This window comes from Channa argus, chromosome 3 (genome assembly GCF_033026475.1).
Source record: "Channa argus isolate prfri chromosome 3, Channa argus male v1.0, whole genome shotgun sequence".
NCBI classification, from domain to species: Eukaryota; Metazoa; Chordata; class Actinopteri; order Anabantiformes; family Channidae; genus Channa; species Channa argus.
This window is the reverse complement of record NC_090199.1, coordinates 18,695,983-18,719,565: the sequence shown is the minus strand read 5'-3', so window position 1 is coordinate 18,719,565 and position 23,583 is coordinate 18,695,983. Positions and strand designations below refer to the sequence as shown.

Below are 23,583 nucleotides of genomic sequence, written 5' to 3'. Positions count from 1 at the left end.
TTTGATACTATCAATTTATTGCATTAAGGCATTGCCTTAAAGTATTGGCATGCATGAGTTTTTGTTTTTTTGAAAATACAGGGTTAGGATTTTCAAAGATAAACAGATTCAACATAGAGAGGCTAATGTGTTGACAGAAACCCCTCTGCTTTGCAAAACATAGGAGAGAACAAGTACATGATGACCCACCACCATTATTCAAGGTGTGAAATCAGTGAGAAATGTGTATATTCAACCAAAGTTATCACTGATGATCGTACAATATTTGTACTAACCTTTTCACCAACATAGCTACTATATCACTCCCAGGAACTTGGACCATTTCATATCTTTTCATCTATATTGGCATTGTGAAGTTTTGAGTGAGGTAATAACATGGTAGGATAACCCAGTGAGAAGAAAAGCATAAGGTACACAGATTTATATTGACACTAGCAAATGTGAACCACTTTGTAACAGCAACAAAACCACCAATAAGTTGTGCAAAACAAGCAGAAAATTATCAGTGTTTTTGCCCAAAATGGTTGATAGCACATAAATCTTGAGCACAAATATTTAATTGTAATGGCTTCTTATAAGAGCAATATTTTATAGCAATTCTATTAGTAGAAAAATAGACCAAGAAAAGTATCTGTAAAGCCTTTGTAGAAAAACATTGGTCACATTCGCTGAGATGAATATTATTTGGCCAGTATAAATGCAAACTATGGAAGTTAACAATAAGGCTATAAAAAGATTGTCAAGCACAAAACCCTCAGGAAAAAGTTGACAGCTCGCATGGCTAACATTTTACTAGATCTGATTGTTAACTGGTCATTTTTTCCCCTTTGGTGTTTGTGGGGTCACTCAGCAGTATGTTCAGAGGTCTCACTCCGCCCATCCACATCCTCATCGCTGTCTAGGCCAGAACGTTTAGGGGTGCGCCGCACAGTCAAAGGCAAATCTCCACGTCTAATTAAAAAAAAAAAGAAAAAAAGAATACATTGTCTTGTGCTGCATACAATTAGAAAAGATGAGTTGGGAGATTGATAGCCCCCCCAAAACATGACTAGTCGAAGATGACAAGTTACCCTGACATTTAGTCAGCTCAAGCTCTCGATTACTCTCACGACTAGTAAAGTGATATTCATGTGTGAAATTGATTAATAGTCTGCCCCCAGCTATGAGATGAAAACTTTTAAGTACTCAGAAGAACACCCTTAGGATTTTCTAACGTTGGATGAACCTACCTGAGTTTGCTTTTCAGAGTGCTGACTTCACGGTTCATGACGGCTGCAGACTCAGTGGCATCATCCAGCTCCCTTTGCAGCTTTCTACGGTAGGCATTAGCTTGGGTCAGCTCTTCTTCAGCCTCCTCCAGCTGACGCTTCAGCTGACGCATTTTGATGCTCGTCTTCTCCTCCTAAAGAGTGGGGAGAAAAGAATTCAGGAAGAGAAAAAGTAATAAGTCAGTATTGGCCTATTTAAAAGCAGTCTTTTTATAATAGGATAAGTCTATCTCCTCCCTTTAGCATTGTGGAAATGAGATAAGAGATGTGATAAAACTAACCTGGATTTTGTATTGGTCTGCGTTTCGCCTTTCGTCATCCACCTGGAGCAGCACCTCTTTCAGCTTCTTCTCTGCCCGCCTGGAAACCTTAGTGGCCTGCTGACGCTCCCTGAAATTAGTAGAGAAAGCTTGTTACATTGTGGTGTGACCAAAAGAAATAAAAACAACACAATAATAAAGGACGTTAGGCTTACTAAATCTGAATGATACAGACATAATTACTTTGACTGATGTAGTAGTTTGATGGAGAAAAACGACAACCCCAAACAAAAAAATGGTATTGCCAAATAAATTTGATTAAAAGATAAAAAGGACATGTAATGAAAACCAGGAAATGTTCTTTAAGTTCTGTTCCCTCATTTATCAATTTCACAGAATTTAATGCTTACACTTGTTTACACAAAGAAAAGAAGTTTTGAAATACATTTAGAACCATCACTTATCAGACATGCCAACAACATGATGACTGATGATCACAGACCTGTTGATTGATAAGTTGGCATGTAATAGATAAGGTAAATATATTGCATTTGTGCCGTTCCTGCTTTTACATTGAAGCCAAGATTATTAAATGATCTTAGTAACTGCAGTTAGTCTCCGTTATATCTTGACAGCTCTTTATTGTTGTTAGTTTGGCTTAAACCCTCAACATGAAACTAAACATTTAAAAACACTTTTGCCTTTTTTTGAAGCTTATGAGCATCTCTGCACACCACATCATATTCCCTCATAGTAACAACGTGTATGGCACCAATGAAGTATAGAAGTAGTGAACACTTTCCCCAATTTCCTGCAGGATGCTACAGAATTTTTTACCCCAATGTCTTCTCCTCATTTGTGATGCTTTCCATATTTATGTTTTAGTCTGCACCACTAGACTCTGCACATTACAGCTACTTGGACTTTAATAGGGCTGTGGTTGCCCATTTGGCATTTAGGGTGCATTTCTACACATAAATAAACTAGCAAGTGTATAAGTAGAAGGATGTAGAGCGGCTGAGCTTCACCATTGTTCACTGTGTGAAATTGTGCCTGCACAGCTTTGATGAATCCTAATTAAGATACATTTATAACTAATTTTACACATGTTTTGATAAATGAGGCCCCTGGTTTAATTTGCTTGGTCTACTACACTGGTACTTACTTTGACTCATTGTCTAGCTGTTCTTCCAGCTGAGCGATCTTGGCCTCCAGGGTGGTAACGGAGGATTTATACTTTGACTTGATGGTTCCCTCAAGCTCCTGCAGCTTCAGTTTGAGCTCCTTGTTCTGGCGTTCTAGCTGGGAGCGAGCCCCCTCCAGACGCTGGGAATTGCTGCGCTCTGCAGCCAGATCTGTAGTCAGCTGCTCGGTCTAATATCACAGATATACACCGTAGACAGGTGGTGTTAAAGCATATTCTAGAATACCGATTTTTGTTTTCAATCTCTGTTCTTTATTGTTGTTTTGTAGTGGACAATTGTCACTGCGAGATACCACAGCTGTTGATTTCTTATGGTAACCATCACTAATTTAAAGTGTTTTTCTGGTTATTACATATTGTATTAAATGTTTATGACTGATGACAAAGGTGCATATACAACTTATTTTTAACAGAGCATTAAAAATGTGAAAGGATCAGATACTGTGATCTACATATCTAAGGTGTGTCTGTACCTGCAGTGTGCTCTTCTTAAACCGGTCGTTCACCATCTCTGTGTTGAGATGTTCTTCCTCCAACTCCTCCTCCAGCTGAGTGATGCGTGCCTCCAGCTTTCTCTTGTCTTCAGCCAGGAGAGAGCTGGTGAGGAAAAGTAGTGATAGTTAAGGTATGGACACAGTTTATGCAATGCAACACATATGTTGTTAGGATTGTTGCATCTTTACTTAGTTATTAAAAACACACACTGTACAGGTGTTTGGTTCATACTTTTTGCTGTTGCTGCTGCTAATCTCATCCATGAGCTCATCTCTCTCGGTCTGAACCTGCCTCTTCAGTTTTTCTGCATTGGCCAGATCCTAGAGAGAGCAGACAATACAAGTATTTGAGAGCCTGATATTGTGGGGCCTGTTAGTACAGTTAACTGTAAAAAATGTGTTGAAAGTATGCAAATAATGGGGAAAAATAAACTTGTGTTCGAATGGAACCTATGGAGGGGATGCCTACTATTGATAAACAAAAATGCATTGTGTTATTTATGGTCTTCTGTGAAATGTTTTTAATGCAGCAATTCAAGATCATTTTTAAATATGTAAATATACAGTGTCCTTTTTAAATTTCTATAGTTTTCAGTGTAATTGATCTATAACATAAGAACTACAATCAATGTTTCAGGTTGAAGATGAACAGGGAAGAGATGAAAACCAGGTATGAACCACTTCTACAGTCCATGTCATGTAGATCATTAAATCCAAAACCTGTGCTTGTTTATTACATAATTATTTGCTGTTATTTTTGCATAATTAAGCCAACCTATAAAGATCCCCGTGTTATATTCTTCATCCGAAATATATGGCTGAGTCGATAACATTTAACTGTCCAAATAATTTTTTTTTTACCCTAAAAAAATCATCCAGTCTAGTTTCTCAGTTTTTTGTGTTGATTTTTTTCCCCACTTGTCGTTACTTTTGTACCTCGTGGAAGTGCAGGGCATCTGCCTCCAAGGCTTTGACCTTCTTTTCTGTCTCCTTGGCATTGGTGAGGGCTTCATCTCTGGACAAACGCAGATCATCCATCTCTTTCATTTGATCTTTCATTTGGCCCTAGAGCATGAACGAGCAGACAGACATAATTTCACCTGTTCAGACTTCAAAATAGAGGCCACTTTTGTCTTCCCAAAGATGGCAAAGCATCAGAAAACAACTTAAAAGTAAAGTGATTTTCCAGAGTTTGTCCATTTTAGGCCCCATCATTTAATTTGGATGTAATATGAGGCTTCAGTTGCTTGTTTGCACTTGTCTTTGTTTCATCTGTTCCATTTAGTTATTCATTTATGGATGACTCACAAATCTGTCTTTGGCTCAGGTTTGTATTACTTTTTTTTTTTTTTATGTCTGTGTGAGCATGTGTTTTACCTGGAGTTTTTTCAGCTGTTTAAGGGCCTCATCACGGCCTTTGTTGGCAGCATCGATCTGGGTTTCAAGCTGTGCAAGGTCCATCTCCAGTTTCTTCTTGGATGACATTGCCTGAGCACGCTGTCTACGCTCATCTTCTAGCTCAACCTCCATCTCGCGCACCTGAAGGAGAGTAAAACATTTAGTCAGACAAATCATAATTCAGTATTTTCATGAGAACATTTCATAAAACAATTGCAGTGGTGTAAACTGCAAAAGAAAAAAACTGACAATGCCACACATGTTAGGTTCTTCTGTCCTACCTGTTTAACCAGCTGTTTCCTCTTTTCTTCTCCCTGCTCGTCTCTGGCCTGCAGATCTCTCTCAAACTGGGCTTTCATAGCCTGCATGTTGACCTCCAGACGTAGTTTAGCATCCTCTGTGGCTTGGAGCTCATCCTCCAGTTCCTCGAGTTGAACCTTCATCTCCTCCAGCTGCTGCTCAATGGCTCGCTTTGACTTCTCTAGCTCATGAACCTGTGGAGAAGGGGTTACATCTGTCTGAATAAGTTAAATTTTGCTCCAACTACCACTACAAAACCATTTATGTAAGTATATTTAACTTTGGTGGTATTTACAAACCAGTCCAGTTCATGGAATGTTTACAGGGTGAAAATCTTCAGAACAACCACACTGATTTAAACAGGTTTCATCCGTTTGTACCTCTCCATGTAGTACAAAATGTGTTCTTACACTCTTGCCCGCATCATCTTTGGAAGAGACCAAATCTTCCATTTCAGCTTTAAGCATCTTATTGGCCCGGTCCAACTCATTCTTCAGGTCTGTCATGACCTCCAGTTCGCGGGCCAGAGTCAGTGCTCGTGTTTCCTTTTCTCTAGCCTCAGCCTCGGCCTTGTCACGTCCCTCAGCGTACTGAGTAGAAATTGTTTTCTCCTCTGCTAGCATCTGGAGAAAGGAGGAAGATTGTGAAGAGATGGCTTTTTGTGAGCAAAGAAAAATATTTTTTCAAGCAATGCATTATTCCTCATAATCCACATTTTGAATGGTTTGTTTATATTTTAAGTTTAATTAAGATATATTAAAAAAATTAACAAATTTAAAATAGCTTTCTCCAATTGAACATGCAACAATGATTTATTCAAACTGAAATTTACCTAATATCAAGTCAAATAAACAATGGCCTTAAAAATGAACAGAAATCCTGTGCTGTCTCTATAACACAGATTATTCCAGCAGTCACATGCCCTCAGGAAATCCACGTGAAACCAAACAGCAAATAAAAAATACTGTAAGTATGCAAACTTGTAGACATGATACCTGGTCAAACTTCCTCTGCTTTTTCTCCAGGTTAGAGATGTTCTGCCTCAGGTTGTCTTGGTCCACTAAAAGGTCATCCAGCTCCTGCTGTAAACGGTTCTTTGTCTTTTCCAGCTTGTCATAGGCTGCATTTTTCTCCTCCAGCTGCTGCGTCACATTGTCCAACTTTTGCTGCATTCGCCTGCGGTTTTCCTCTACACCCTCCAAAGATGAGGCCTCCTGTTCCAGTTTTTTCTTAATCTCTGCCAGCTGAAGACAAAAGGAAAAGTGGCAAAAATCAGATGGGAAGGAAGGAAACTTGGGCAGGTTGTATGCCACTGTTGGGTGGTTGGTCTGGATGGATGAATTAAGACTATGGTGGGGTGTTATAGACATGGAAACTTTAAGAGCGGCACTGACCTGAGTCTGCAGAGTAGAAACCTGCTTCTCCATGTTCTTCTTGCTCTCCTCTTCTTCCTCCAGTGCCTCCCGCAGGCTCGTCTTCTCATCCTCCAACTGTTTCAGCCGGGTGGAGAGTGAGAGCTTCTGTCGAGTCTCTTCTTGGAGCAAACCCTAGAGTTGAGAGGGAAAAACTTGAGGATTATGTGTTTGCACTATACTGCCTACAGTAAATAGATAAGAGATTGGGGGTAATTGTTGATTGTTTTGTCAAGAGACAGAAAACCGTGAAAGAATGTGCAGCTAGTTGACATTATAAAAAGAAAAGTCTGTAGGTTGTTGTAACAGTAGTGGTCTGCAGTTATATGGTGTTTTTCTGCCTTACTGGTACCCAAAGTGCCCCCCCCACCAAACACACACACAGCGCAAGCAAGTTGGGGTTCAGAGTCTTGACCAAGGGCACTTTGACACATAGCCCGGGGCGCCAGAAGTTGAACCACTGACCAGGTGGTCCATGGATGGATGCCTTAGCAACCAAGCAGCTGCAAGAGGCCTGCATGTGCTTGTGTTTGTACCTGTGTATCCTGAAGCTGAGACTCCAGAGAAGAAAGATCTTTGCTGGATTTGATGTTCTTGCCCTCTGCTTGACTAAGCAAGCCGTTTGCATTGTCTAGCTCCAACTGAAAACCAGATAGAAGGAAACAATGAAAACCCAAGACATTCCACAAAATAAGCCACAACCCTCACAGAGATATTATCACAAACATCTAAAAACATTCCTTTTTCCTCAACTGTGTATAAACTATTCAGTCTGTAAACCACCTCTCAGAGACCACATGTCCATACCTGCATCTTTGCCATTTTCTCAGCCAGTTCCTGCTTCTTTCTTTCACTTTCTCCATGTTTGACCTGCAGTTCTTGAAGCTGGGCTTCAGCCTTCTTGCGACGCTGCTCAGATTCTCCTTTGCCTTGTGTCAGAGTCTTCAGCTCAATCTGCAGATCTTTCAACTCACTCTCCAAGGCCTGCTTAGCCTTCTCCACTGACACCTTGTTCTGCAGAAGAGCCACACATTAGACATTACATATGTAAATCCTGGTGCTTTTTTTTTCTGACCATCCCACTCTTTACCTTCTTGGCCTGTTCCAGCTGTTCATTTAGGTTTTCAAATGCCTGATTGTGTTTTTGTCTCATCTCGACCATCTGCTGCTCATGGACCCTGGCCTCATCCTCCAGTGTCTTCTTCAACTGGGTGACCTCTGTCTCACGCTTGGTCCTGGAGAGAGAGCACAAATGGGAATAAACAATAAAAACAAGATGTGATGAGTATAAGCTTAATTATTTCCATCCATCCATCCGTGATTTATGTGCATTAAAGCTTGACCAGGCCAGCATTTATCTCCTAACATGCAGCATTTCCAGGTCGTAAAGTGCAAGTAAAAAGACGACAAACATTTTGGGATCTTTTATCTCCCTGTCTGGCCATCCTCCTGAGGGTTACCTCAGCTCCTGCTGTGCTGCAGTGGAGCCCATACTGTCCTCCAGCTCAGTCTTGAGAGCCTCCAGCTCCTCCATCTGGTCTCTGCGCAGTTTCTCAGCCTTGGAGCGTGCCTGCTTCTCTAGCTCCAGATCCTCCTGCAGTTCAGAGATCTGGGCCTCCAACTCCCTGATCTTTTTCTGAGCAGCATTCTTGGCTGCAGCTTCCTCCTCAATCCTGAAGTGAGGAGAGGGAAGAGTAGAAATAAATTGCTTAAAATTCTAAGATTGCAGAGTATCTGTCTGTCAATGTTAAGTGACCATGTAACCAAAGAGGTTATATTTAAAAGTATAAACGACAAAGTTACTGTGAAGAAAAAGGGAAGACCTTGTCATTGCTATTTGTAGAAGCGACAACTGAAATACTGAGGTAAAACTGAATACGACCCTCACCTTGACAGTGCAGCAAGTAGTTCCTCCTCCTTCCTGGCCAACTGAGCTTTGAGTTCAGCAATCTGTGCCTGCAGGTCAGCAATCTGGTCGTGGAGATCGGTGGTGTCCCCCTCCAGTTTACGACGGTTCTTCTCCAACTCCTGACGCACCTTCTCCTCTTTTCTTAGACGGTCTGTATGTGAGAAGACACAGAAACGCAAAGACTGATTGTGCTGGTGAAATGAAACAAATATTAAAACAGGCTCATGGAATGATTTTGATGGAATTACACATTAATCATAAACTACATATTTATGAAACATTATTTTTGTGTTAATGATACTGTAAACAACAGATACTTGCCCTCCAAATCTGTGATCATGGCTTCATGTTTATTCTTGAGTTTCTGCAAACTTTTGGACTTCTCTTCCTCCTCGGTCAAGTTGGTGGTAAACTCTGAGATTCTGTCTTCCAGCATTTTCTTCTCCTGAGGTTTAAAACAGAAACAAATACTATGCTCTTTTCTCAGTTGTAAATCATTTTATTCTATTTAGGCTGCGTTTTTCTTTATGGCACAGTCAGTGGGATATTGCAAGGACTATAAATGAATCCGTAGTGAAGACCATAATCAGCATGTTGTATGAGACCTTGACAAGTTTGCCGTTCTGGTCGTCCAGCACCATGATGTTCTCCTCTAGTTTCTTCAGCTTCATGTCCATGGTGACCTTCTCCATCTGAAGCTTCTGTCTGGCTGCTTCCTCTTCATCCAGCTGCTGCTCCAGATCCTGATAGACAGAATTTGTGACATTGATGCATTTAACAGTTTAATTGAATTTTGTTTGATGTATCACATTACACACAGGCCTTTACCAACCGTGATGTTCTGTTGCATCTTTTTTCTCTCTGCCTGCATCTGGGTGACCCTTTCCTCTTCCTCCTCCAGGCGAGACTCCAAGTCATGCAAGATCTCCTCAAGTTCCTGCTTTTTTGTGGCCAAACGGGCTCTCTCCTCCTCAGCCTCTGCACACAGCTCCGTTTCTGCATGGAGCTGCTCTTGAAGAGCTAACTTCTCAGTATTCAGCTAACACAAGGAAGTAAAAGTAAATCCAATATTTAAATCTCAGACCTGCATCCTTTGATTAAGAACAATTAATCTTTTTATGAATACATTCTAGATGTACCAGATTTGATTGTTGTTATTCACATTGAAGATTTAAAATAAGACTGTAGATTAACCTCATTCCAAGGTTACCTGTTGATGCTTGGCTTCAAATTCTTTGAGCTGATCCTCAGCCTGCTGATGTCTCTCCTTCAGCTTTACTAGCTCCTCTTCTAGGACGCCAATCTCTTCGTCCTGCCGAGTCACTTGGAGCAGAGGTTTTACCTAGCAGAAAAAAATATTACAAAAGTTTTTTAAAGTTTACTAAAACAGATGCTGATTGTAGGGTGATCAAACTGTACACTTAGGTTTATGGCCAAAAAAAAATCAAGATTAAAATTTTAATGTCAGTAGTTCAAAAATGGCACCATCATTTCTAGATTTGTTTTTTTCCCCCATTACACATTATACATTCAATTTAAGTTTGGCTACAGACACAACAGTAATTACTGCTCAGTAAAATTGTTTAATCTTAGTGAACTACTGAGTGAGATCAAGACCATTAGCTGGTTGTATTTGTTAAAATAAATAATATAATTATTAATAATAATTATTAAAAACCAGGTACCAATTATTACTTTCAAGTAAAAGGATTCAAGTAAAAGGATTCAAGTGAAAACTAACTTTATCTGTATTTGTTCATTGCTTACCTTGGTGAAAAGCCTCCACCACTGCCAGTTCCTGAGTTTGAGATAAGCTGCACAGTTCCTCTGGATAACTTTCATGGCTGTCAGCTGCTGCTGTCGCTTGGCAAAAGCCCTGGAGTGAAATTGAACAGTGTAAAAACAAAAAGGTGTACACACATGGAATGACAAAAAATATCTTCAGGGTCATGGCACTTGTAACTTCATACTTGCGGGCCACATATCCTCTGCACAAAGCTTGGAAGTTGATGATCACATCTGTGATCTTCAGGTCTCTCTCCTCTTCCAAGTGGGCCAGGACTCCAGCTCTGAAGAACACTTTACTTTGACCGATACGATACAGATTGGGATCGAGCTCCAAAGCTTTAATCTGACACACATAAGAGTGAAGTGACTCAGTAACAAGTCCTGACACATTAAACAAAGGGAGACATGAGGCATTGTGATACGTTTGAAGCCGATTTACTGTTCTCACCATGAGCACACAGGCTTGCTTGCCATCCATAAAAGCCTTTGGAATAGCATTTGGAGTGAGGATTTCATACCTGACAGACACAAAATTAAGAGTTTGACTCCAAATGTGGAGTGACGACAACAGCAGTTATAATTTACACAGTAACATTAGTTTATAACTACAGACATTTTCTATTGTGGTTGTAAGTCTCATGTCTGCACCATCGCAGCGAGTCACAGGAGGCTTCCAGTGTAGCTCTTCATACTAAGTGTTGGAGCATATTTCTATTAAAATACTATGAAAAATGCTGTAACCAAATGCTACAATTTCACCTCTGTCTGAACTCCTGGAAGACGATGCGGTTGGGGAAGCCCTGTCTGCAGATTCGAATCCCCTCAAGGACTCCATTGCACCTGAGCTGGTCTAGAACCAGGTGAGGTTCCAGTTTTCCTGCCTGAATGAGAGAAAGAAAACAATTTAAAAACTCATATTTGGTGTTGAGATCTAAATGGCTTACAGTTCTTTTATTGCACACAGTAAAAATAGTGGGGTGGTGTTTTCTTCAGTCACAGTTTATATTCTCTCTTACAGCCTTGTGTGCACATGTGGTTTAAACTTCTAACTAATGTTTTGTTCTGTACCTTCTTCTCATGGTTGGGAATGATGCAGCGGACAAAGTTAGGGTTGGTGTTCCTGAGTGTAGCCATGAGGTTGGCCAGCTGCTCCTTGTACAGCTGGCCCACGGTGCGGAACATGCCCTTACGGGTTTTGAATGCACCGTGCATGCTGTCCGCCATTCCTGCCACCTTATCCAGGCCAACAATACGGTCCACTGTGAGAAAATAACATTCAGTTTGTTTAGCGCCATTATGTAATTATGAAAAGCTGACAAACAGCGGTGACACAGAAAACACTTTTGCATGGAAACATTTTCCAAAAATCGATCTTGCAGTTACACCACTTACTGTCTCTCCACAGTTCAGCCGTAAACTTGTCTGTAGATTGGTTGAGCAAAGTGGCGACACACTCATTCAGAGGGTCCATGTTTTTCATCAGCCACTCGTCTGCTTTGTAGTCCACCTGCACCAGGCCAAAAGTCGAGATTACCATCAAGCCACTGTTACTGTGTTATTCACATTTTATAATACTTGTACCCTTTGACTCTACAATACTAGAAAGCAGTTTAACATATTAGATGAATATAGTTCAAATAATCCCCTCAAAACTATTTTGTTTTGATTAAACTACATACATTTATAAAACGCAGTTAATAATTAGTCCCAGCTCCATCATCGAATACTGTGTACTATACTTAATACATCTTGTGTAAATTCTTACAAAAATGTATTTTTTTTAAACTAACTTTGTAAAAATATTTTGACACGTTAAACACTTTTGCTAAGATAAAAGACAAGTACTTTACTGCAGCAATCATGAACTGGCTCTGGCGCATATTTGCCTTATATCTTAAAGTAGAAAAAACAACAACTTGTCAGTTTATTGAGCAGTTATTGAATTTTTAGTTGAGTTTAGGTTTTGTTTGTTGTTCTTTGGAAAGGCTGACGTCCAAAGAACAAACTACTTACGCAATTGTAATGTAAAGGATTATTGTTAAAACTCAAATATTAAAAAAAAGGAGAAACTATTTTAAAAGTACAGTTTTAAATAAATGTATCAGTGACCTTTCCAGCATAGTGAAAAATGCAGAAATCAGCATCATCCTTGAGTTTCTTGGGTTTCTGGAACTTGGGGTGCGTTCCCTGCTCCTGGACCACCTTCTCCACAAAGCTCTTGTCTGTGGCTTTGGGGAACCAACACTCTTCATCCAGCAGAGCAAAGATGCCTGGTGGACCGGCCTGTGATAAAGGGTGTAACAGTTTGTATTGCAACAGAATCATGAGTGAGTTTTTATTCTGTGTCTAGGAATGAGCCTCAAAATGTAACATGCAGCTGTTTTCTGCAGAAAATACAAGCTCCAAGTTCTGCAAAACACTTGTGACTGAAGAGTCACATTACCACGTTACTAAAAGTTAAATACTGGTAATGAATAAATGGTAGACCGCTTACTGGTCTTTCAATGAGGTCAATGCAGGGCTGGAGGTCAAGGCCAAAGTCAATGAAGCTCCACTCGATGCCCTCTCTCTGGTACTCCTCCTGCTCCAGGATGAACATGGTGTGGTTGAAGAGCTGCTGCAGCTTTTCGTTGGTGTAGTTGATACACAGCTGTTCAAATGAGTTCAACTGTAGAAGAAAATTTCAGCGACAAAAGTTTAATTAGCTCAATTCTCATAATTGAGTAGTTCTCAAGCTAAAATTACATAAAATGTTAATACTAGTTCTCTGTTTTGCAAGTCTGTAAACTGAAAAGTTTTTTTTAAATTCCTTTTAAATGTCAACTTTCGCTTGATACGTTTTCAATGACAACATTTTTTTTGTAGAGACCTGCCCTCCCCAGTCCCTATTTCATATAAATATACATGCAGCAGATGCATATGCACAAATGAATAATAAGTTATTTTATGGATAATGAGAATGACAAAAAATTAAATAAAATGAAAAAAATTGTAGATTACAAAACATAAGAATGTGATCATGCAAGGTGTCAAACAACTTCCAGCTGCTGCCAAAAGACTGAACCTAAGTTATATGAAAACCTCTCTACCATGAAGACGACAACACAAACAGTAGATAAGGACTCTGCCTTTTTAACAGTCTCCTGCTTTGCAACACAGCCTCATCACAGTGCTGTCTGACCACAGTAAGATTCATGACTGAATCTGTGAAGCCATAAACACTTCACCTCAAAGATCTCAAATCCAGCGATGTCTAGGATACCAATGAAGGAGGCTCCCTGCCTCTTGGTCTTGTCCAGAGCCTTGTTGATTCTCAGTACCAACCAGCGGAACATCCTCTCATAAGAAGCTTTAGCCAGAGCCTCCACAGCAAACTCAGCCTGCTCCTGAGTCTGGGCCTTCTGGACATAGTCCCTACCAACCTGGGTGAAAAAAAATGTCTTATTGTGATACTTAAATGATCATTACAAACTGTCGTTAACCACATCTTAAGAAGCAAAAACAAGTTTAAAATAGTTCTGAGAAAATTGGAGATGGGTTTAAAATCCAGACCTGATATCACAAAACGACAATAATTATAAGATACAGCCTGATACTTAATAACATTGTCTTTGACACAAACTATGTATTGACTGCTCTGCTGACCTTGATTCTGGGAGACAGGATGGCCCGTGTGAAGTCGGTTACATTGATGCCAAGCAGGTGACACACTTTCTGGGCAGCTGGGGGTAAAAGGTGGGGGATCATGATGTAGGACAGATAAATTAGGGAGGTTTAAGCAAAAGGAGTGAGACATTTAATGTAGTGTAGTGTCCATGTGTCCCTTACCGGTGTTGTCAGGCAGTGAAGCCTGATCAGAGTTACGTTCCTTCTTGAAGCTCATGTTCCCCAAATGCAGCACGGCTGACACCACCTTCAGCAGACCTGACCAACAAACAGAAGGCATCAGTGGCGGCTACAGAGGAAATAATGTCACATAGTCAATCTTGTACAAGATGATAATTAAAAAATACTCCTCAAAGTTGGTACAGTGTAAACAAAAACATTTACATTCAGTCAAATTAGTGAAAAGCATTTATTGAAATTTACTACATTCATTGGATAAATACAGATGTGATCATTAGTGGGCTCAACACAGAACATTAAATGGGACTATTTCACAATAAAAAAATGCAATATTTTCTGGATTCAGCTTCTTTGATATAAAAATCTGATGCTTTTCCAAGGCAGATAGTTATTTGGTAAAACTTAATTCATCTGGTTTTCGGATCCTCGGTATTAAAAAATAAATAATTAATTAATTAAAAAAATTAAAGGATAGAGTGGACAATTATAATAGACATTTTGAAGTCTATTTAATCAAAAAATTAATCCACAAATTGAGAAAGGTCTTCTGCACGTGCATAAAACTACTAGACGTCTAAAACTTGATGGAGAGACCTTTAAGTCATATGTATGTCATTATGAAGAGTTTATGATGAGAGCTACCAGTAGTTTCCTCCTCAGGGATGCTCATGATCTGAAAGGAATCCATGGTCTCAGTGAACAGGTCTTTGTCCTTCTGCCCAGTAATTGTCACATTTCCATTAGACAGGAAACGATACTTGCTGTAGTCCTCCAGGCACAACTCAGCTAAACAGAGAGAACGGAAAAGTAATAAGTGACTTGATCAGCTTAACATTTCATATTCTTTACATTATATGGGACTACCCAGCCCTGTGTGCCGTGAGGCATTGCTCTGCATTTCAGCTACTATATTGACTGAACTGAGAAAAAGAAAGGAATCTTTTTTTGCCATCGGTATAACCCAATTCCTGCAACATATTAATCACAGTAAAGTTAAATGTCTCACTGCGAAGCGGTTCCCCTGCTCCCGATAATAAGTAGTAGAAGACATGGAAGCTTCTCTCCTCTTTAGCTTGTCGGATGGCTCGAGACTTCTCCAACAGATCTTATCCCGGCTCAGTCAAGGACGCTCAAACGCAAAGGCAACCACAACCACAACAGAACAACAGCAGCCCAGTAATGTGGTACAAAAACCGTAGATTCTCTGTACTTCATAATAATGTGAAAAATTTCAAATGTGCACCATATAGAGCAATTAAGACCCTTTCAGTTTTCATTTTTTAAGACGCGAATGGATTTTAATATAACTATACTGGGTCCCCGTTTTATACGAGAGGCCTAATTATTACTATGTCAGTCTCATACTTGCATGGTACATATTACTAACTGAGGCAGGGAGTATTACAGCTGATACTGACAGTTCTGTCAATGTGAGACAAATGGGTGAACTGGGAGAGTAACCATTTTCATAAAAGGATGCAAGTTTCAATGTTGGCTCCAACGATGTATCCATTGACATCAAAGTTGATCCTGATAAATTTCCCCTAAAAGAAAAAAAGATCACTGTAATATGCAACACTAAATCATAAAGCGTTTAGGTTCGATAAAATACATTTAAAAAGCCAATAAAAAAAAAGAAAGAAAAATATTTCTATATTTGTTTTTTTCTGTCTTGGGGAAGGTGGGTGTTAAACTTACTAATACGTAATGATGTCTATTGCACTTTTATTTTGATGTTTCCTATTGCATGTGTCATTTGGAAAACACAAGTTTTTAGGGGCTTCAAGTCATTCTTACAAATCGTGAGGAGTTGTCGTTCTTGACTGTCTTTGCATTGCCGAAGGCTTCCAGGATGGGATTTGCTTGGAGCAGCTGTTTCTCCAGTTCCCCCTGACAGAGAGGAAACCATATCAGTAAAAAATGTAGACTCTTCTAGTATTGTGACTTGGATGAGGACATTGGTCAAGCAAACAAGACTTTTAATGCAGCACATTAAAAGTGTGGCACATTCTTCATAGGCAAAGACAAGTTATGTCCAATGACTCATTCAGCTAAATGAAGCAATTCAGGCTGTGGATTTTAAATATTCCTTCAGGGGATGTTATCATTGCACACACGCACTTTATAAAATCCATCCCTGTCCATGCAGGCACAAAACAAGAAACCACAAGAAGCAGTTTAGCAAAGAGACCCTGAAGAAAATGCGGGAGTGAACTACAACACTCCCCCCATAAATGCGCTACATGCTCACAACTGGCCTTCTGGGATACATCACCTAATATAGCTTTAAACTAGGCCCAAAGCCCAAGTTATAGATAGCATTTTGCCCAAAGATAAAAATACAAAAAACAAGTTTTAAAGTAAAACGTCAGATGATAATGCAATGATTTAGAAGTCATTTAGAAGCTGTTTGACTTAAAATAGTACATAAATAACATATCAAACATTAAAACTGTGAAATTTGATTGATTTTAGAAAAATATTTGCTCATTTGTAATTATAAAAGTTACCAATGCCCCCCCTCAACATCACTCATGTGAAAGTTGAACTGTTGCAGGGGGTCATTCTGCTCTTTAGAGTGGAAGATGAGGTGTCCATGATTCTGAAACCTATTACAGACTTCAGACAGTTTTCACTTTGTCTCAGTACTTTTTAAATAAGCTCAAGCTCCGAAGAGGCAGCTGAATCTGAATCTTGTTTATACTGTATATGGTTTACATTTAGTCATTTAGCAGATGCTTTTATCCAAAGCGACTTACAAGTGAGGTACAAGGCAAGCAAAAATCTAAGTCATTTTGTTGTTTGTATGTAGCATTTTAACCGATGGTGTTCCTGAGCCCATGCGGTGATTTCCACAACAGTGTCATGTTTTTAAATGCAGTGTCAGCCAAGGGCCCAAAGACCACATCCATTCAATGTTGATTTTTACCCCCTTCTGTATATAGACTCAATATTTTAACAATATTAACCATACATAATGGAATCCCCAAATTATTTGCAGTTCTACATTAGGAAATGTTATTTTTAAATTGTTCAACTATTTAGCAACAGATTCTTTCAGAGTTGAGGTTTCAAATGATTTGCAAATCATTGCATTCCATTTAAGTTTTACAGTGTACCACCAACTTTTCTGGAAAAGAGTTGCAAGAAAGCGAATAAGCATTTGTCCCTAAATATCAATTCAAAATTTCTTTAACAGACTATATTTCAGTAATGCATTTCCTTTAATATCCAGACAGATAAAATGTTTAGTGTTAGTAGCGTGCTTGCACATAGAACAGCCAGACACCATGCTCATAGAGTCAGAGATAAACTCACATGTGACAACACTGCAATGCCCTGGAGAGGAGGTGAAACAGGAGAGGTCAAACATTTGATACCAACTTCAACACACAAATTACATAACTACACAGGAAACTCTGTGTCAACAAGAAATGATTTATGAAACTTTTTTATGGAATGGCTAAACAACCTAAAGACAAAACCAACCACCCACCCATCTTCACTACAAGTTACTGCAGGGAGGTGAGACAGGCACGCAGAGGCCTGAAAGAGGAATGTTCAGTAGTTGCCACATTAAGATACAACAGAGTAAGACTAGGTGCTAATCTATACACATGGAGGCAGAGAACATCCGTGGTTAAGAAGGCCACAGAAGGTTTCCATCGTTGTCTTTGCAGACAACAAGCAAAGAGAGAGCAAGTACAACTTTAGGTCTTTACTGACCTGATCCTTCTTGGACTTGGAGGATGAGGCAACATGTGCAAGATACTGAATGACTTTCTTTGTGTTTTCCGTTTTTCCTGCTCCTGACTCCCCACTGCAGAGGAGAAAAAAATAAATAAAAATCAAACAGTGGAGTAACGAACTCTGAACCTTTTAGCTAACATCATCAAAAGAAATCAGCAACAATATAGATATCTAGAATCAATTCAGTGATGCCTGGACATGTCTGCTGATAATGACAGTGTCATATGGTCAATAGCTCCAGAAAGGCAGTTTTAAGGAGAAACAATAGGTGACACACAAAAGATAACTGAAGAAATAAATGCATATCTTTCTAAACCAGATTATTGGAAAAACACCAACAGGAAAGTGTGACCTACGTGCAAAGAACTGACTGGTCCTCGCGGTCTGTTAGAGGAAGAGGAAAAAATAAATCAGGAAGATGGTTCACACAAAAGAAAAGGGGAAAAAAAACAAAAAAAACAATTAGTACACAACAATATGTTAAGTGACTAAATGTGCATCTTATGTGGCAGAGAGTATGCCTGTGAACAAGTATCAATTTGTTGATTAAGGGTAGATGGACTTTGGTCATTTGACTTCCTCAAACACAGAAGCTAGCCGTTTACGTGTGAACATTTGTGGCTTTTTTTTGATGTCTGTATTTGGGTGCAACTTAAAGAAGTTACCTTAGGATTGTGTACTGCAGATGTGATTGACAACATCCACCAATTCATTTATCATTTCAGAGTAAATAATCCTTAATTGCAGACACACGTTCATGTACACTCGTATTCTGTGCATCTTTAAACATAAAGTATAATGTAATGTCTGATGCTGCTAATCACACTGGCTTTCTTCATAATCATATGACTTTGGTACCCTGCATCATGCTCCTGTAAGCCGTGTCTGTTATGGCGTAGATGTGAGGTGGCATCTCATGTCTTTTCTTGCCCTTATACATGTTCATTATGTCATCGGTGTAGATGGGCAGGAACTTGTATGGGTTGACCACCACACAGAATAGACCAGAGTACGTCTGGGCGAGAAAGAGGAAAAAATCATGAGTGCACATTAAAATGATGAGATGAGAGATCTGTAATATACGCGTTCACCGTGGTGCTGCTCCACTGACATGCATGTCCACCCAAACTCACATAGATAAGTCCAGAGTAGTATCTCTCCTTGAGGTTGTGCAGCACAGAGGCCTCGTTCAGGCAGGTCAACTCCGCCATGTCCTCCACCTTGTTGAACTTGGGTGGGTTCATCTTCTGAATGTCATCCTTGTTGACCTTCACCTAAGATTCACAGAGACAAGATTCGTGACGGGCTGCACGAAGTGGACTCTGATAGCGGAAACAGATTAAACGTTAATATCTTTAATTTTTTACCTTCTTTCCAGAGTCCGTCAGCTCCACCACACACTCATCTCCTTGCTCCTCCTTGACTGAGCCAGACTCAAAGCCCAGCTTGTCGGAGGGGACCCACACCAGCTTCTTTGTGGCCCAGTCGGCCTGAGCCAAAGGGTTGTTCATTGCGCTGCGGTCCCCATACAGGAACTTGTCTGCATCCGTCATGGTAGCTTTAGGATAAAATAAGAACACTTTCAGTAGTCTGATGTTTCCAAGCGAGCTAAAAGACACAATAAGTCTGAAGGCTGAGGAGTTCTACAAAGAGTTAGTGAATGCAGAGGTCCTGGTTTAAAGATTAATAATGTGAAAATTACATTAAGTTTACATTTATATGTCAGGTTCTTGAAACCTTTTAACAGAAGAACCTTTGGGGTAACGCAAGAACATACTGGAACTTCCTGGTTCAGAGCAGATCATTTACTTTGTATTCTGGTGCGAAGGAAAGGAAACTGTTTCAATACAGGCTGTCATTATACAGTAAATTAATTCCTGATTTAGATTTTTTTCACCAACATATTTATTTATTCCGTGCTAAATTTTGAAAAATTCAAATGTGAATGACATGTTTTAGAAAATAACAAAAACAAGAGTAAGTTCAAAGTAAATTTAATTTAGTTTTTATAATTTGGCACCTCACCTATTAAAATGAACCAAGAAGTTATTCACAAGTCCTTTTACTCTATGTTACTTTGCAGTCATTTTGGTATGGCCAACAGGCCAACAAGCCGCCACATAAACTGCCTCAAGTCCTGAATAATTAACCCCAATTGATCCTGTACAATCTGAAGACACCAAAATCTGTGGTGCAACAGAATGAAATCAAGTAGTCAAATAACACCAGGAATTAGTTCTTGTTTAATGATCACTACAGTCTATGACTGTGTGCAGCGTGATGCAGATTGAGATGAAGGTAATGTCCTATTTTATCTCACCTCATTGCACAACTCCTTCAATTAAATAAAAACCCAAAATATGGAAAATTGCTACATGTTTTAGCTTTAAGTGAGGTTTCTGCACAGACAGGCACATGCTAATAAACACAGGAGTTTTTGCACAGGTTGGGGCACATTATCTCCGCAACAAATGTAATTATAACTATGAGCTTCTATGTACATTTTTTTCCCCCTTATGACCTGTAAACCAAACTGTCCACTGCAGCTCTTTGGGACAGACAAGTGTAGAGACAATGGTTACAGTTAAGAAAAAAAAAAAAAATTAACTGCAGCAATTCTGAACTGAATATTATTTTATGATTGCAGGAAAACCATTTTAAATTAATCTCTGCCAGCATATTAATGACGTGATGATAAACTCAGTCAGACAATTAGCTCTCTGCTACCTGTCCGTCCATTATTGCCTGTTCGGCCCACATTCCTTCCCAAGGAGCTCATTATGCAGAATTCCACAAATTCCTAGCTTCTTCTCCCTCTGATCACTACCTACAACACTCACTTCAGAGCTGAGTAAATAAAAAAGGCAATAAATGTTATTTCATTCTGCTTCAGGACAGAGAAACTAGCGCTGTGCATTTTAAAGTTTTGTAAAAGTCCTGATAAAAGGTCAGTGCACGGATGCTTGGCAGCCAGAGAAATGTAGAGGAATGTCGAGCACAAGTCTGGGCAAGGAGAGAAATGTCATTATTCCCCCACCACACCCAGTGAAGAAACACTTGGTGCTCCATAAGTAACAGCAAAAATACCTTTAGTAAAATGATTTTCATCACTCGACTTTGTTTTCACCAACAGTATCTTTAAGTATTAATGTACTGTGTACAGGACAAGTGCAGTATAACAAAAGATCAGAAATGTGTGTATGTAAGTCAGAAGCAGAAGTTTGACAGAGGATATGGATTTAAAGTGTGATCGAGAAGGATTTTCCCTGCTCACCTGAAATGATAACACTATCCAGTATTTTACAATAAAGGACCAAAGACTAGCAGATTTTTTTTGCATCCCTAAGAAACCGGAGACTACGATGATCCACACAACTCGACTTGGATATTTCTTTGTTCTACATATTAAGATAAAACCATTGTCCAGTCTTCTAATAATGTTGTGCTTTTTAGATTTAACTGTCACACCTCACACTATCTCATACAAAGGTCTCACGATGCCCTAATTCAAAGATTTACACCATAGGCTTTCAAAATCTGTACACATCCTCCAAACTTCAGGTAAGAAGGTCCAAAAAAAAAAAAAAAAAAACCCTCTAGGAAGCAATAAGATCAAATCACTTAAAGGCTGAATATTTACGTATGAATGTTTATACAGCACAAGCTGACTTGAGCAGCAGCCTATCTCAGGTAGAGCATGGATGAACAAACAGCCGAGGGTGCGTGTGTTTATGTGGAGAGAGATAAAGAGTATGTGTGTGTGTTTACAGAGAGAGGGATAAAGTGATCAGTACACAAGGTGTCATCTGTGTCTCTCCTAAGTTCATTATGTGCTCAGACGCTTGAAGATCGGTAGGGGAGGGAGAGGAACATGCCGACATTTCATCATGCAGCAGTGTTACCGGAGGTCAGAGAAAATAGTGTTTACAGTATGTGTACAAGAGCCTGAATGCACCACTAATGACCACAAAACGACTGTGCATGAATACACAGAACTTGTGACATTCACATCTATGGCCAAAGGTATACAAACTTCCTCAGGAAGTTGCACAAACTCTGCCTCTGCACATTATGAAACACAAAAAGAAAACATGGACTACTTCACTATTTAGGCATTCTCTCTTCTGGACCAGTTTTTGTTATTTAAATTACTTCGAAACAGCTGTAAATATAAGGCAAATGAACACTAAAATATGTCTGACTGGAGGAGATGTCAACAAACATGTAAAGACCAGCTTAATAGATACATCCCCTGACCCTGTTAACCTCACAGCTTTTAGATGCATTTATGTCTGCACGGACCAGTTCGTTCCACGTCTCCTGGGTTCTTCTGCCTTCTTGTGCACATTTAGAGCAGCACCTCCACTCTCTTGCTCTTGCGTGTTCTTGGCCCACAGTCAATCCCAGCTTTATCCGGGCTCTCAGCGAACACCGGAAGCATGAGCCCTGCCAACTGCAGCCTGGCTGCTGATACGAGGCCGGTGGAGCGAGGGACTACCGGACAACAACGTGGCACTGACATGTCACAGTATGAGAGCAGTAAATGGGACTTTGAGTTCCTAAACTTTTTGGGGTGGGGAATTGCAGAAAAAGGGAGAAAAAAAGTCATGTTATGGATCATATGCGCAAAAGGTGATGAGATCAGAATTAGTGGTTCTACTTCTGTCTCCAAATGTGACAGCAATGCTGTTTGTTTAAGGCTTAATCCAGTAAAAAACCCAAACTCTGATAGTGTGATCTTTATAAACAACAACAGTTTAATAATAAAGTCTAATACTAATTTTTGTATCCTGAGGGTAGAGACAGCATCAGGAGCAGGGCGTGAGCAGCTTGTGCGATCAGGGAGGGGAAAAAAAGAATGTCTTCAACTTACCCAAACTACCTGACAAACAAGACCAACGACACTGCAGAGTCTAGACTCTGTAAATATATCAGCTCAGGTCTTAACAGAGAGGTGAAAACATGACTATTCCTTTTACAGTCAGTCAGTGTTAATTTCAGCATTTATTTGATTTAATATTTCAGAGTTAAATCAACTATGGGATCATGTGGGGCAGAGTATACTGTGTATGGAGTGCGCTGGTTGCGCTTGCTGCTTATGTGGAAGCATTATGACCAGAAGTAACCGGCCATGTCACAACGGGCTGGATAAAGATTGGAAATAACGATCCACAGTTTATAATGTAGCTAACATGCAGCTGAAGCCCCTTTGATTGTTGAGCATACGCACGTTTAAAGGGCTCTAATGAGGACACCTGGCCAGGTCAGCCACATTTCTCATCTAGAGCAAAACTCTTATTTTCTTAACCTAGAACTAACATTTCTTAACCTAGAACTAACATTTTCCTCCACACACCTCTGACTTTAGTTCATAACGAGTCCCACCTGCTTATAAAACGACCCAGCTCCTTCTACCCACCTGTCTTCAGCTGCAGGCACTCTAGGTGAGCTCGGTTCCTCTTTCTGCGACCGTGTTTGCAGCAGCTGCTCCTGCTCGAACACACTTAGTTCACAGAACAAGAAGCAGCTCAGGACTTAAAAGAAAAAGACTCCTGTCCTGCTCTCGTCTTCAGCGGACTGTCTCCTCTGTGTCGCGGGCTCCAGCTGCTCAGGCGTGGCTCGTTAGGATGGACGCTCTGCACCTTTGATCCGCCCAGGTTTATTTTCCGCAGGTATGTCAAACACCCACCCCCACCGTGGTGCATGATGCGTTCAAATGCTCCACGTAAAGCCCTGGAATTAGCAGTTGTCACTGCACGTGCTTCTGATTTAGAAAGAAGGATTTTATTGCCTAGTAAACAAATTAAACGGTTTAAAAATCATGTTATTTTGTTCTGATGAAGTTTTCTGCAATACATTGCTTTAATAATAAGCTGTTTGCCTTACTGCTATATGTGCTATTGTAAATGTTCTTTGCTTGGTTGAATTAATGTAAAAATATTCTTAGAGCTGAA

The 23,583-nt window shown here is 39.8% G+C and overlaps 1 protein-coding gene across 1 annotated transcript; it reads right to left on the bottom strand.

The window, feature by feature from the left end:
* LOC137123570 (myosin-9-like) lies at window positions 1–23,286 on the bottom strand. Its single transcript, XM_067497515.1, has 43 exons — window positions 23,049–23,286; window positions 18,997–19,187; window positions 18,763–18,903; window positions 18,488–18,644; window positions 17,986–18,013; window positions 17,606–17,699; window positions 17,198–17,218; window positions 15,677–15,769; window positions 15,360–15,423; window positions 14,886–14,984; window positions 14,522–14,665; window positions 13,862–13,957; window positions 13,679–13,755; window positions 13,261–13,455; window positions 12,528–12,701; window positions 12,143–12,316; window positions 11,426–11,540; window positions 11,102–11,292; window positions 10,793–10,914; window positions 10,482–10,551; window positions 10,216–10,376; window positions 10,013–10,121; window positions 9,456–9,587; window positions 9,078–9,284; window positions 8,851–8,988; window positions 8,567–8,690; window positions 8,225–8,396; window positions 7,797–8,009; window positions 7,427–7,571; window positions 7,144–7,350; window positions 6,873–6,977; window positions 6,319–6,471; window positions 5,920–6,168; window positions 5,335–5,547; window positions 4,906–5,118; window positions 4,604–4,765; window positions 4,163–4,291; window positions 3,459–3,547; window positions 3,206–3,329; window positions 2,694–2,902; window positions 1,550–1,658; window positions 1,230–1,402; window positions 1–951 (listed from the first exon to the last, which is right to left on the bottom strand). Exons 2-43 carry the CDS (start codon window positions 19,180–19,182, stop codon window positions 843–845), a joined length of 5,886 nt encoding a protein of 1,961 aa, XP_067353616.1. The 5' UTR covers window positions 19,183–19,187; window positions 23,049–23,286; the 3' UTR covers window positions 1–842.
* Window positions 23,287–23,583: the final 297 nt, after the last annotated feature.

Excerpts from the sequence above, each read along its gene's own strand:
- LOC137123570 (XM_067497515.1), bottom strand. The coding sequence starts at position 19,182 with ATGACGGATGCAGACAAGTTCCTGTATGGGGACCGCAGCGCAATGAAC. Across the intron at positions 9,285-9,455 it reads TTGAAGCCAAGCATCAACAG|CTGAATACTGAGAAGTTAGC; the intron begins GTAACCTTGGAA and ends TCCTTGTGTTAG. Across the intron at positions 3,548-4,162 it reads ATGCCCTGCACTTCCACGAG|GATCTGGCCAATGCAGAAAA; the intron begins GTACAAAAGTAA and ends TGCTCTCTCTAG.